The sequence below is a fragment of the Priapulus caudatus genome, unplaced genomic scaffold, assembly GCF_000485595.1.
Source record: "Priapulus caudatus unplaced genomic scaffold, Priapulus_caudatus-5.0.1 Scaffold87, whole genome shotgun sequence".
Classification (NCBI taxonomy): Eukaryota; Metazoa; Priapulida; class Priapulimorpha; order Priapulimorphida; family Priapulidae; genus Priapulus; species Priapulus caudatus.
Genome location: NW_014577148.1, coordinates 225,725 through 239,727, shown reverse-complemented (window position 1 = coordinate 239,727; position 14,003 = coordinate 225,725). Strand labels below are relative to the sequence as shown.

The window sequence follows — 14,003 nt, the reverse complement described above, 5'->3', positions numbered from 1 at the left end:
TTTCATGTACACATAGACTACCAAGAGGGGCGCAGCCTGCTGGATGTGTTTGTCAGGATTCTGGGATCGTCGTCTGCAAAATGAAAGCCGACGCGTCGGACCGGCGGCCAATTTTCGCGCATTCACGCTTTCCGACCTGCCTCTCTTAATGTCATCGTTGTTTGTGCATGCAGCACAGGCGGCGGCAGCCGTGCGGGCCGTACTTGTGCTGTGACAGATGAGCATCATGTTGCACCGGCATTACAGGTGCGATTATAGGCGAGAATCGAGTAGAGGAAACATTTAAGACTGGTACATTTCGTCGTTTACTCTTACCACTTAAACTTTTTTTAGTTGAGACGTTCCAAGTGCCTGTGAGCACCACAGCCAGGCATACGCATAGCTCTAGCACTATAGGCTATCCCGCAGCTACAGTTGCGCTTGGCCAGCGGCAACTGTACGCGGCCTATCAGTACTAGAGCCTAAGCAGCACCAGCCCACCGCGCCACACGGCACTTGCGCCACACCGTCGCCCTCCTAACTAAAACCACAAACCTACTAGCGTAAGCCGCGCCCCCCGCTCGTCTGCTCATCCAACCGCCCTCTCCCATCTAACATTTCCTCCACAACAAGGCGTACAACACCCGTCGACGCCCTCGGTGGGGGGACCGGTAGCACATCCTAGTACTATCAGCCTTCCAGGGGAGGCGCGCTCTGCCCTTCACGCTCCTCTCAGCCACCTCTCTCCCCCGACAAAAGCCGATCATTTCCCGGCGGTGCGGCGCACCCAGTCGTGGCGCCCACCCTCCGCCGCGATCCCTCAGCGCCGGTGAGCGCGAGCCCGGCGGCCTCCGACGCCCCGCACTCGTCCCGAGGCCCAAGGCGGCCGACGTCGACCACTGACCCACCACGACACGAACGCCGAGCTAGCATAGCTAGCAGTCCTGACTCCTGCAGGCATCCCACGACTCGTAAAAACACACCGGCCACAGCCCCGGTGGCCACCCGAGTTTTGCATCGTATTCACTACCTACCAATTATGTTATCTCTCATCGCTAGACATCACCGGGCCTGTGAAAAACAACCCCCACCTCATCACACCCGCTTTTTCTTCCCGTACACCTCTTCCTAGAGGCGGGGGAAAGCCGCTGGCCCCCCGCCCCCGGCCCCCCCCCCCCTGAGGTCTCGGAGTGCCCGCTTTGTACGGTTTTGACAAATTGTATTCGGATAATCTGTCTGAACAACCCCTAATGAAACACGAAATGTATTTACTAAAACCAAGAGGTCTGCATGTTTCTCTACTCTCATTTTGCTTATTATTAGGCGGAAACTTCCTGTAAAGTGCTTCATATGCTTCCTGTGCAGAATGCAGTCAAGACAATAAGACAAAAAACTATACGCTACAAAATGTTCACTCGTTCGAATTATAACTCTGGCCTTTGTTCTTACCTACTCCCGCCAGAGATATCTCGTGAAATCCTGCAGGAAATGTTCTCTCCGTGAAAATGTAAAAGAGGACGATATCATCCAAAAATCCCTAACGGTGCTACTTTCGATCGATCGCTGTAGTCGTGTGTGCGTGACGTCATGCCCGCGCGCATTGTGCTTGGCTTGGCAGGCTTCGAAACGGAGCTCGGAGGCCGGCAGCAGCTCATCCCAGCATGCAATGCGCCCCCTTACTCGTGTATAAACAGACATCTCGTCCGCTTTACATTTTCCCAAAGAGAAAATTTCCTGCAGGATTTCATGAGATATCTCTGACGGGAGTAGGTAAGGACAAAGGGCAGAGTTATAATTCGAACAAGTGAACATTTATGTACACATAGCTACCAAGATGGAAGCCGTTGGATGTTTTCGTTCTGTGATCATGTGAAATGAAGCGAGCGTCGAGCGAATTTTGCGATCACGCTTTCCTACCTGCTCTCTTATTTATGTTGTTTGTGCACAGCGCGGGCGTGCGGTGTACTTGCGTGTTGCAGATGAGCATTGGACTGGCATTTACAGGTGATTATAGGCGAAATAGAGTAGAGAAACATTAAGACTTTGGTAGTAAATACATTTCGTGTTTATGTACCATTATTCTTTTATTGAGACGTTCCAAGTGCCTGTGGTGGTGCTGGTAGCTCTAGTACTATAGCCCGCGTACAGTTGCGCAGGTCAATGGTGCTGGCGGTTCAAGGTTAGAGATGATGCCCAGGATGATGATTGGATAGGATGATGTTTATTACTTGAGCCTAGCTCTAGTACTATAGCCCGCTTTGCTATCCGCGGGCTATAGTACTAGAGCTAACTTGAGCCGTGCTGGCTGCTGTGTCTGTCAGTAGTTTATTATTAATAATAATATTATATCATTATCAATTTACCCAGCACCTTTGACATTTACAAATATCACAAAAGCACATATAAGTTGCACATTATGTGACCCTTCAAGGCATGACAAACGACAAGTACCATTAATTTACCTACATTATGCGTTTTTACTTTTTAAATGTGAAATTCCACACTTCAAAAAAAAGGGGAGCATTGCTGCTTTACAACCAAAACAAAAGTCACGTGTGTCTCCAGGCGATTGTGATGATAAAATTCTAGACACTTCAACGGTTACGCATTGCAAAACATTTTAGTCTTTATAATAAGAATAAGACGTAAATTAAAATCATAATTAACCGCACTTAACCGCAATTACCGCACAAAAATAGACAAATGGACAAACATCATTCAAGTACACGAACAGACTACTTATTTCGCCTATCACTTGGTTGATACAGGTGACGTCAAAGGAGCACCCAAACATGGAGTCAGCTGATCGACATCACAGAAAGGATAAGAACTGCTGTCAGTGTCATGGGCATCATTACTAAAGTAGTCTATTTGTAAGTGAATGTATCATTAATACAAGTAGACTAATTAAAAAGGCCTGTTGCAGTTTGCGGCTGTTCATACCAAAACATGTTCAAGCGTGGTCCGTAACTTGTATCTTGGAGAGAGACAGATCACTGATCAAGTTTAGGCCCACAGGCACTTGAAGCGTTTCAATAAAATATATACGCAGGGGTCGTGTGTGCTGTGCACGGCGACAGTTAAATATATTTTTTTTTATTAATAAATAAATATATTTATATATATTTAACTGTCGCCGTTCACAGCACACGACTCCTGCGTATATATTTTATTGAAACGCTTCAAGTGCCTGTGTTTAGGCCTACTGTCTGAGTACAGTGTGTGTGTAGCTCTACTCTAGTAGTAGTACTATAGCCCGCGTTCAGTAACCTGCTACAGCCTGCGGCAGTTACTGAACGCGGGCTATAGTACTAGAGCTAGTGTGTGCAGAGAATAACGTCAGTGACACCTAGCTTGGAGTAATCATTCTGACAATATGATTACTCCAAGATAACACTAACAGTTACAGACAGAAATTGAGAGTCTGAGACAGTCGCTAGACATGCTCGATGATAGCTCGACCATAGCTCGATCTCTCGATACGATACTATTTTTTCAGTATCGCAACACAACAAGTCTATATGTGATTGCTCAATACGATACTGTAGCAATTTTGTATGAACCAGCATTTTGCCGTTTAGACGTGCGACATATTAATACTCTGTAGACTGTAGGCTGTAGATTGCAGTAAATATAGATTGTACAGTAGTGTGGGTTCACAGACAGTATATTCTAGAGAATGACAAAAACTTGTCACAATGATTTGAGGAGACCATATGAAACAACAGAACTTTTTTGGCTGATTGCAAAAGATTTGGGAAGTGGCAGAAGCCACACAGAAGAAAGAGAAAGAGGCACACAGAAGATATAAACACAAATCCTCATTCAAGCAATTTTAGACTTTGAAGTCGATGCATATTGTTTAAAGCAAATAGCGATAATAGCAAATTTATAGTAATTTAACAAATACCAGGAAGCGTGGGAAAAAAACATTCCATCGACATGGGAAATAAACAATTCTACTAAAGTGTCTGGTTTACTTGGTCATCAATTTAGATGCTCTTATCAGCGACTCTAACCCTAAGCATCACCTAAACTGGAGATTCTCCAGCCTGGACCCCTTGGCAAACTGGAGACCACATTGCGCGCAGATCGTAGATTGCGAGCGCCGAAGGCGCTCGCCCATTACGGGTGGGGTCCAGGGGCCAATAATAAGCCATTCTCGCCTGTCTGCCCTCCTTCTTGGCAGCATCAATTTTGGCTTGGTGGCTTGCCAGCGCCACATGTTTGACCATATCGTTGATGCCCCCATACTTCACTGAGAAAGTGGAGACACAATAGGTACATTCAACCTTCGAGTTGTCCTTGTTGTCCCCAACCAAGCCACGAAATCTGTCCTCTCTGAACCATTCCTGCTTCCATGAGCACAAATATTTCTTCGATTTGGTTTTGGACTTGTCTTCTTCTTTGCCTGCAGCACCTTCGGCGGTGCTTTTTCGCTTAGACATGATCAACCGGAGATTTTGGGAAAATGGCCCCAAAACGGGAGATCTCCCGCCCAAAACGGGAGAGTTGGAGTGTCTGTATCCTGGCTTCATTCACTGCATGTATGTCTGTAAGACTGTACTGGTTTTGTTTGTGTGTAGTGTTCTATGATAAATGTATTCATTGCAAATATTTAAATAATTGTGCCTGGCAAGGTTATTCCTTTTCTACTGTTTGTTATATTCTAATCTCGTTGTAGCTTGTTATTTGTTTATTGTGTTGTAGCATATTTAGTTCATTTGGTTTATATGTGCATATATGTGATCATGAACGTGAGTAAAAATGGGGTTTATGTGTGATGCCAGTCATTTAGAACAAGATATACATTGCATGGTATATTTGTAAGTGAATTTCAGAGTCAGAATTTCATTGTTTGTACTTGTTGGTGTTGATATCAAATACTATAAGTACCTATGGTAGACCATTTATACACCATAATATTATTCGTAGCTGAAAATGCATGTTAAAGTAACAAAAGTAGGCAACGTAGCAAAAGAAAATATGCTTTCAGGAAAGATAAAAAAGTTGCCATGCGAACAGACAAATGCAGCAAATATATTTTTAATTGATGAACAAGGACAAGAAGAACAATTCCTTTATTTTTCTTAAAACACCAACTGTGTAGCAAGTGCTATGTGTTAACATCTGATGGTTAAAAAAAATAATTCCTGTTGGTTTACAGAATATTTTCAGTTAAATTGGGTGTAAATTATAACAAATGCAAAATTTTTTATTTAATATTTACTAGAAATATTCTGTTAAGTCTTGTAAAATTGTTGAGAATTGTTTGCTCACACTCACAGTGCAGTGCAGGTGGCACGGCGTTAAGCGCATTCACTAATGAAGTTAAAACATGAGTTTGCAGCCACATAAGGCCCTACTACAAAGTGAGGTAGTTTCTCATTTATTATGAAGGATTGCAATTTGCATTATCTTATATTTCAGTGTTAATTTAAGTTAGATTAAATCCATATATTTATCTTGAACAGAAAATTGTTTTTGTTAAGAAGCAATTGGGTATAAATAATAATAATTGTACGTTTGCGGTTAGTTCCCGGTCTGTAACGTTCAAAATGTCAATTTAAAAGTGCGACTGTATCAGGGGGCAGCACAGTCATATAGTGTCATGGGAGCATCCACCCATGGTCATCTTCTTAAAAAATACTAACATACAATCCGACTGTACTGAACATCTGGGATGAACAGGCATCTTCAATTGAAACAGAAAATCTTGGCAGGGATTAGAGAGCTGATATAATCCGTAGTGGCGTTTACATACTGCAGCCATAAAAAAAAACGTTGCTCAGAAGTGGGTGTATAATATTAGGGGCAGCAAGGATTCTGGAACGGCCTGTTTTTCTCAATTATTTAAATTTTCCATGAGGTGATAGAAATGAGTGTTTTTAAGTAGAAAACGTACGTTGAATTGTAACCAATGTCATTGTTAAGTTTTTATGTTGCTCTTAACCCACCTCTAACCCCCTCCCCATTCAGACATTTACTGAACACTAATACATATATCATGAAATAGCCCAGGGATCCTGCTATATCACTGTCTGTATTTTCTTAATTTTCAGCTCCTACACGTGCTAGTTGATGTCGTGCGGGACACGATGGGTGGCGGGCCTAGCAGCGGTGTCAGTTTGACTCGACCACGGTCAGCAAGACACCCGAACGCAGTGCTGCAACCCTCAGCAGTATTAGCCAATAGCAGAGAGGATGTTCTCCCAGGAAGTCTCTGCCTGTTGCACACCTGTTTGCTGGATGACTGGATACAGATTGATGCAGGTGTGTCAAAAATGAAGCCCATTAGGAAATGTAGTGTACTTCTCCCTCTTAATAATTGATGGTAATTAGACCCATGTCAATAGCAAATATTGCCTGTACTTTTATGATTAATGCAGTTTGACCCATGCCTCACCCCTGGAGGCTGCACCCAGTAAACCAAGGGTATATAAGTGAGTGAGAAACGATGCCCAATATCGTATTCTGTGATGAAGGTGTTCCACATGTTTAACCGCAGTCATGATGGCCGCATCATTGATGCTCATGTTTGCATTTGTGCAGGTCTGCATGGCTTCAGGGAGAAGGTTCTGCGCTGCTACGGCATGCTGTACAAGGACTGCAGCACTGCCTACTGCAGCAACCGGCACGGCGTGCTCAGCAACAGCCCGCTGTCGGCGCACATGCGCCGCAAGTCGCGCACGTTCGGCTTCAAGCCGCACAGCCGGCTGAGCGACCACTTTGAGTACAACCACATTCCCGCGCAGCTGCAGACGATCCAGCGCATATACGTGCGCGGCGTCATCGCCGTGCAGGGCGACCTCGTCGTCATGGACTTGCTGCGCACGAGCAAGGCAAACCGCTTCAGCTGGACGCTGTTCGGCCTGCTCGACCTCAAGCGCAACAAGTTCCTCGGCACGTTCGGCGAGCAGTCGTTTGAGGTTCTCAAGGAGCTGCTCTACTGCCAGGTGAGCCCCGACAAGTCAAAGTGTCTCGTCGTCATCCCGGACAAGACGCCGGGCGAGGCAGCGCGCGGCGACCTCGAGTTCTTCCTGCGCGTCTACGAGACACAGACACTGCAGGAGCTCTCCTGCATCCGGCTGAGCAAGAACTACTTCAAGACGCAGTTCGTCTTCAGCCCCTGCTTCCGCTGCGAGCGGCTCGCCATCACGAACATCGTCTCGCCGGGGCCGTACTCGCCGAGCGTCAGCCTCGTCGAGAACATCCTCGACCCGAGCGTGATGCGCACGGTGAGCATCCTCGACGAGGTGGGCCGCGCGTCCGTCGCCCACATCGTGCAGCCGTTCATCTCGCACCTGCTCTACACGAAGGACGGCAGCGTGCTGCTCGCGTCGCTCAACGACGGCCGCTGCACGGGGCACGCGCGTGCCAGCCGACGCAACCGCTACTCGTTCGCGCAGATCTTCGTGCTGTGCGCGGAGTCGCTGTGCATCCTCAGCGTCGTCGACTACACGCACAGCACGTGCGCGCTGCACCAGTGCAGCATCAACTACACGCCTGTCTACTCGCAGTGCGGCAGTCGCATGGCCGTCATCAGCTATAGGCAGCGCTACGCGCAGCAGGACGATCCGAGCCACGAGCAGGTTCGAGTCTATCAGCTGCCCGTGCGCAGGACACTGCAGAACTTCTGCAGGGTGAAAATCCTGCACCACGTTCCGCTTGAGAAGGTGTACTTGCTGCCACTTCCAGTCCGACTGTTGGACTATCTTCGCTTTGAAGCAGAATATCTGTGAGGTTCCAGAGAGAAGAGATGAGAGAGAGAGAGAGAAAGAGAGAGAGAGCAGATTTTGTAATGCAGTGAAAACTTTACATCTAGTGCATACAGCCTCGTCTACTCGTTTCTTATACAAAACTACGTCATGTGCAGTTTAGTCAGTAAAATCTGTTGCAACTTAGTTAGTTTCAATGATAACTTTTCTCTAGTTAGATTTGGTGTTTGTTGAGTTTACTTGCTTGATGAGTTAAGATCATTATATGCCATTATTTTTTACATGCATATATATTTTTTATTTGATACATTTCCTTGTCAGTAAAATAAAGTTTTACTTAATTGTTATTATTTAACAATGCAGAGGGAATTACATTGAAATAATTATTATATTTTATAGTTATACCGACTACGCTCCATCAGACTCACTGTGCACTGCACCAGCTGACAAGTGCATGGCTTTGTATATTGTATAGAACTAGCAGGTCACATATTATAGTGCGAGGAGTAACATTAGAATGTTGTGTCAAAGATGTATAGGTGCAAGAAAATTCTCACTGTGTTAATTGTTGGCTTCTCATTTCAATGAGGGTCAGATTCGTCATGTTGGTCGTGGTGACATCCCAATAACCTGTTATTGATAACAATACTGAATGGCCAACAGTAGGACTGTAATGTTTAGGGATTAGTACTCACCACTGTAATGCACCATAGGGCGCATGTGTGCCATACTAATTTACATCTTAGGTTACCGGTGTTCCATGCTGGTGCATCCTAGGTGCAATGTGTGATATTCTGGTGCATCCTAGTTTACCCGTATGCCATGCTAGTGCATCCTAGGTGCAATGTATTCTATGCATGTGCATCCTAGTTTACCTGTGTTCCATGCTGCTGCATTCTAGGTTACCTGTGTGCCATGTTGGTGCATCTTAGGATACCTGTGTTCCATCCTGGTGCATCCTAGATGAAATGTATGCTATAATGGTGCATCCTAGGTTACCGGTTTTTTGTTCTGGTGCATTCTAGTTTACCGGTGTTCCATGCTGGTGCATTCTTGTTTACTTGTGTGCCATGCTGGTGCATCTTAGGTTACCGGTGTTCCATGCTGGTGCATCCTAGGTTACCGGTGTTCCATGCTGGTACATCCTAGGTGCAATGTGTGATATTCTGGTGCATCCTAGTTTACCCGTATGCCATGCTGGTGCATTCTAGGTTGCCTGTGTACCTTGTTTATGCATTCAAAGGGTGTCTGTGTGAAATTTTAGGCATTTGTAATGTAGAAACTATATCCCCCTTTAATTTGCTTCCACATATATTTTACTGCATCAGGGAATTTTGAACCCACTGCAACTGCTTTGCTAGAGCGCAAGTGCTTTGACTAATATAGGCCAGCACTTGTGCATTCATGGCTGTGGCATTCATATTTTGTATAGTGTGTGGGTTCACTTATGCTATTTGTATTTATTTAGAACATAGTTGATAGGTCGGTTTATGATAAGTGCTCAACATTTAACGCAGTGTGCTCAGCAATGAAGAGCAGGAGCTATTGTTATGATCGTAAAATATTACTAAACCAATGATTGAAAATCAGTCATTTCATTTCCTCCCATGTGTGTTGGAATATATTCAACAACGTATTAGCAATTATGTGCTTTTGATATGCATCTTCCCACGAATGCTGAGTGATAGCATTCTCCAATGGCGAAGCACACTCATCAATTTTATGATATCATGACATACCATCATTTTCTATCCCTTTCCACCCAGCCCACCCACCCACCTACCCACTAGCATGCCTAGATGACTGTGCATATTGTATACGTCTTGTTGATCTGTAGCGCAGTGAAATGGTCAGTAGTACCACCTGATCACGGGGCCTGTTAGTCATGCCCTTCTCCACACATAGTAATGTTATGCTATTTAAATGACTGTGACGAACCATGTACTTTCCCTCCAATACGTGTATTTCGATGTGCCTAGAAATGAATATGTGTACAGTCAGTCAGTCCTTCACCTAATAAGCATTAAAGTAGTGTTTGTTAGCTCATCTGACATAGTCAGATGCAGCTTGTAGAATCGTATGAGCGTGCGTCCGTGCGTCCGTGCGTCCGTCCGGCCGTCCGTGCGTCCGTCCGGCTGTCCGTGCGTCAACAGTTGGGCACAAATCTTAACTGCTTGACGTACGGTTACGATATTCGGGACGTTGAGGGGAATCGTCAAAACGAGTTGGGATGTTGAAGCTGGGGGGTCAAAGGTCAAAGGTCAAGAGGTGTAAAAGAAGGGGGAACATTCCCTCCTTAACTTAAGGTATAGGGAGGAAATGCAGAATTGCGGCACAAATCTAAACAGCTCGACCTAGGCTCGTGATAGTCGGTGTATAGCATCATGGTAGAAAAAGCCATCACTGTGCTGAAATTGGAGGTCACAGGTCAAAGGTCAATGGGGCACAGGGCAGATTTTAGACATTTTCTGAGGACATGGTCTGACGGAGCGATTGGAAAACTTTTTTTGTTTCAGTGGTGACCTAGCATTTTTATTGCTTTATTAAAAGGACCATGAAATGTACTTTCTGCTGACATGCGAAGAGTAAGTGTCGGATAACCTTTTGACCCTCAAGAGGAGGGTTAAACATGGATTTATTTACTGTTAGAAAAAATTTGACTGCCGGGTTTGCTAGTAGAATCTATACATGCCTGGATGTATGAGGCTACAATGTCACAGTGAAATTTCAAAAGCTAAATTTGGTTGAAGGTTTATGCTCCTTAAATCGTATAATTTCTATGGCATTCTGTACTGTCAGTGTGTTACATGTAACGTATGCCACTGCCAGTGGCCACTGCCAGTGCATGTGGTGGTGATAGTACTGTGTAGTTTTTGCCTGTGTTAATTAGTTACAGGTGGTAGCTCTCTATTTCAACCTGTAACATTCCTTTGAGAAGGTTCCTGATACCATCCCTGTGCCTTCCACTGTTTCGGCGCGTATGTGAACACATTTGGGACTAACAGGGTTTACTAGAATTCCACCACTCCACCAGTCACCGCAGTAGACGTTAGATAAGCGCTGTCGCTCTGCGGCACTTGTTAATTAGATAAGAGGGTATTTTATTAAAGACATTCAATGTTTAGAAATTTCTTGTACGGGAAATTTGCATACATTTGGGAATTCCTGAGTGGTTTTGTTTATACCACAATTTTGGCCAGTTTTGTATGATCATGCGCAGACTTGCTGCTAACTCTGTCTATGGCGCTCTTTGCTCTATCACATGCCTGTGTCAGAGTAAACGGCTACCTAGGTATAGAGTTAACTTGTTATAATCTGCTAGGTGATCTTAATGTGTGCTGCGATGAAGGAAAAATGCAAGTGTAATTTTTATCATTTAAAAGCTCATGGTGCCTGTAAACTGCTTTAAATTGACTTTTTTTTTAGTCTAGTCATTTTGTCATACCTTTGTGAAATAACGTGAGTATAGTATTTGTATAAATATGTGTAATTATATTATGCAAGAATGCTAATATAAAAATGCAAGTGTTTGCACAAGCATAACTTGAAATTTATGTCATAATTCCTTGCAGTGACGCTTGTAATTCTTGATTCTGTTTCTATAGCTGGGATCAGGAATTTCATAGTTTTCAGTGTATCTTGTGAATGGCGAGTTAACGTTTCTAATACTGTAAATGGGGCGAGTTAACGTTTCTAATACTGTAAATGAACATAAGATTTTATATGAATCTAAAGAAATGTCATATGCATCAATGCACACTCTGTGCCATTTATTGCCCCCACTGAATTTTCCAGTACATAACAAAAAGCATGTGCCTACCATGAATTGGGCTGATGAAAGTAACATTTTAAAAGCTGCTGTGATAATGTAGGTGGTTCGTATACACGCTACATTTACATGCTTTTGCTTGATATTCGCACACCATGGCTTGAATGCACATGGACTTGAATACACTAAAACCATATTCCTGCACAATAACTGTGTATGTATATGCAATTGTTTTGCACTTCATTCAATATTGATACAGTACATACTATCCAATTAATGTTTTACTGATAATTCAATATTGACTAGCATCACCAACAGGATCACTGCTGCCCTCTGATATCACCCTGTCGGAGATAGTGTGACTGGCATAGAGGGACAGTGGTGGTGGTCTAGTGGAGAGCACACTTGACTATTAAGGTCTAGGGTTTGAGTCCCACTGTGGCCACTGTTGTTGTGCCTTTGAACAAGGTACTTTATCCCGATTTCCTTCAGCTGAAACTTGCGATAGAAAAGGGTTTATTTCGCCAGCGTGAGGCTATAACAACCCCCCTACATATCAGCGCGTAGTTTCCCTGGCAAAGCTCGTCACGGAAACCTAATCAATGCCGTTGTGGAAGCCCTATGCTCTATGGGAGCCAAACGGGAGAAAATAACATTACCCTGTCCTAGGCATCAGTAGAAGTAAACACTACAATTGTGATATGTTAAATTTAGATATACATATTAGTATTCTTGATTAAACATCAAACTCGCTGTAAGACAATGTGACCATGACAGTGTTCCAAAGCTATATTTGTGTGGGTAAAATACCCCCCAAGAAGAACATTAAACTTATTAGGATTAGTGTTGGAAGTTCTGAACTGTTTGCATAACGAAATGACATATAATACAATTGCACTACACCATGATGTTTTAAAGTATAGATCTTCATTGCTCCCTCTCTCTTTCTCTCTCTAACGTAAAAAATCGAAAATATGCCTAAATAGCTAAATGTGTAATATATATGTGACAAGATCTAGATATTCACACCGGGTAGGAAGCTAAAACATCCAAATTATCTTTATTTACATCCTATTAATATCAATCTAAGGCTGTTGTCACTTCAATATCATTTTAACCTGATGCAGAGTAATATACATTAACTATAGAAACGCATGTTTGTTTTATATTTAATAGTCCCAACACATGTCAGAGAAATAATGGCTGACATGAGAAATATTCAATGTTATGTGTAAACAATCTTTCTACATTATTAGCTCAGAATGTATTACACATGTACTAAGACAAATTTAACCAATATGGATCAGGGCCATAGCCAGAGGTGAATTTTGTAGGAGGCAAATATTGTGAGTTAAAGAACAAGGAGCGAAGCGAGCCAATAGGGCGTGGGGTATGGGGCCTGCTTAAGGGCCCCAGAAGAAATTTTGTAGGAGGCATTTGCCTCCTATTGCCTAATGGTAGCTACGGCCCTGATATGGATACTTCTATGCATCTTTCACCTGACGTTGGACTGTGGCAAACCTTAGGCAAATTTAATGCCCGGCACACACGGTGAGATTCGTGCTGAGCACGGAGCGTGAGTTTCGTGCTCAGCAGGAATCTCACACCCCCGCACACGGTGAGATTCGTGTTGATCACAGAGCGTGAGTTTCGTGCTCAGCAGGAATCTCACACCCCCGCACACGGTGAGATTCCTGCTGAGCACGGGTCTTATGAGCGGGTGCCACTGTAGGTCATGTGACTAATCAAAATGGCGGAACCAATCAAAATGCGCCACCACTGAGTGAGTGTGAGCAGGAGTCTTACATATCCCGCACTCGCTGAGTTTTCAGCCTCGCGAGACCAAAATAATCAAACACGACAGATATTTTCCTCACCGCCTCGCGAGACCGAAAACTCACATAAATCGACCCCGCACATGGTGAGATTCGTGCTGAGCATGATCGAATCTCACCGTGTGCGGGGGCCTTAAATTGCCATTATTCATATAGTGGCATTCAGTGAACTTTTTCTTCCAACCTTCGTGGAAATCGTTTAATTAAACAAATTGCTTTTGAGTGGGCATGCGCAGTGTACGACTAAAGCATGTTAGTGTTATTTGATCTGGTGGCTTTGCATCACTACTGTAAACTATATAGCTTATAACTATATAGCTGTATAGCTGTAATAGCTATATATATTTATGTGTCAGTGTGCAGCAGCTAGCGTGCGGTGTACTTGCGTGTTGCAAATGAGCATTTGACCGGCATTTACATGTGATTATTGGCGAAATATAATAGAGAAACATTAAGACTTTGGTAGTAAATACATTTCGTGTTTATTTACCTCTTTTTTTTATTCAGACGTTCCAAGTGACTTTACTGTTACTCTCCCTCTCTCTCTCACTCTCACGCGCGCTCTCGCTCTCCACTGTTTCACTCCTAACTCCTTCGTTCAACTCTCACTCCGACTCCGTCCCTTTGTCCGACTGCCTTCCCCGCGCAATTCCGATTCCTTATATTTTTCATCATCACGTGACTTCGTGATTGATACAATAG

The 14,003-nt window shown here is 43.9% G+C and overlaps 2 protein-coding genes across 5 annotated transcripts in view; one reads left to right on the top strand and one right to left on the bottom strand.

The window, feature by feature from the left end:
* The window catches only part of LOC106804785, a 27,796-nt gene that overhangs the window by 13,473 nt on the left and 320 nt on the right, over positions 1–14,003 (bottom strand). Inside the window, exon 1 of one of the 4 annotated variants that reach the window (XM_014806123.1) lies at positions 2,442–2,530. The exons of 1 other annotated variant lie outside the window; for it this stretch is intronic. The gene's annotated coding sequence lies outside the window, so the exon portion shown is untranslated. Of the gene's footprint in view, positions 1–2,441; positions 2,531–14,003 lie in introns of those variants that run through there. 2 more of the 4 variants (XM_014806122.1, XM_014806124.1) reach the window with 2 other exon arrangements.
* Positions 4,491–9,785, top strand: LOC106804784. Its single transcript, XM_014806121.1, has 3 exons — positions 4,491–4,526; positions 6,042–6,252; positions 6,532–9,785. The coding sequence occupies exons 2-3, from the start codon at positions 6,078–6,080 to the stop codon at positions 7,719–7,721; spliced, it is 1,365 nt and encodes a 454-aa protein (XP_014661607.1). The 5' UTR covers positions 4,491–4,526; positions 6,042–6,077; the 3' UTR covers positions 7,722–9,785.

What these genes read in the sequence shown, in the direction of transcription:
- LOC106804784 (XM_014806121.1), top strand. Translation starts at nt 6,078, where the DNA reads ATGGGTGGCGGGCCTAGCAGCGGTGTCAGTTTGACTCGACCACGGTCA. An exon ending in CTGGATACAGATTGATGCAG is followed by an intron (nt 6,253 to 6,531) that starts GTGTGTCAAAAA and finishes GCATTTGTGCAG; the next exon opens with GTCTGCATGGCTTCAGGGAG.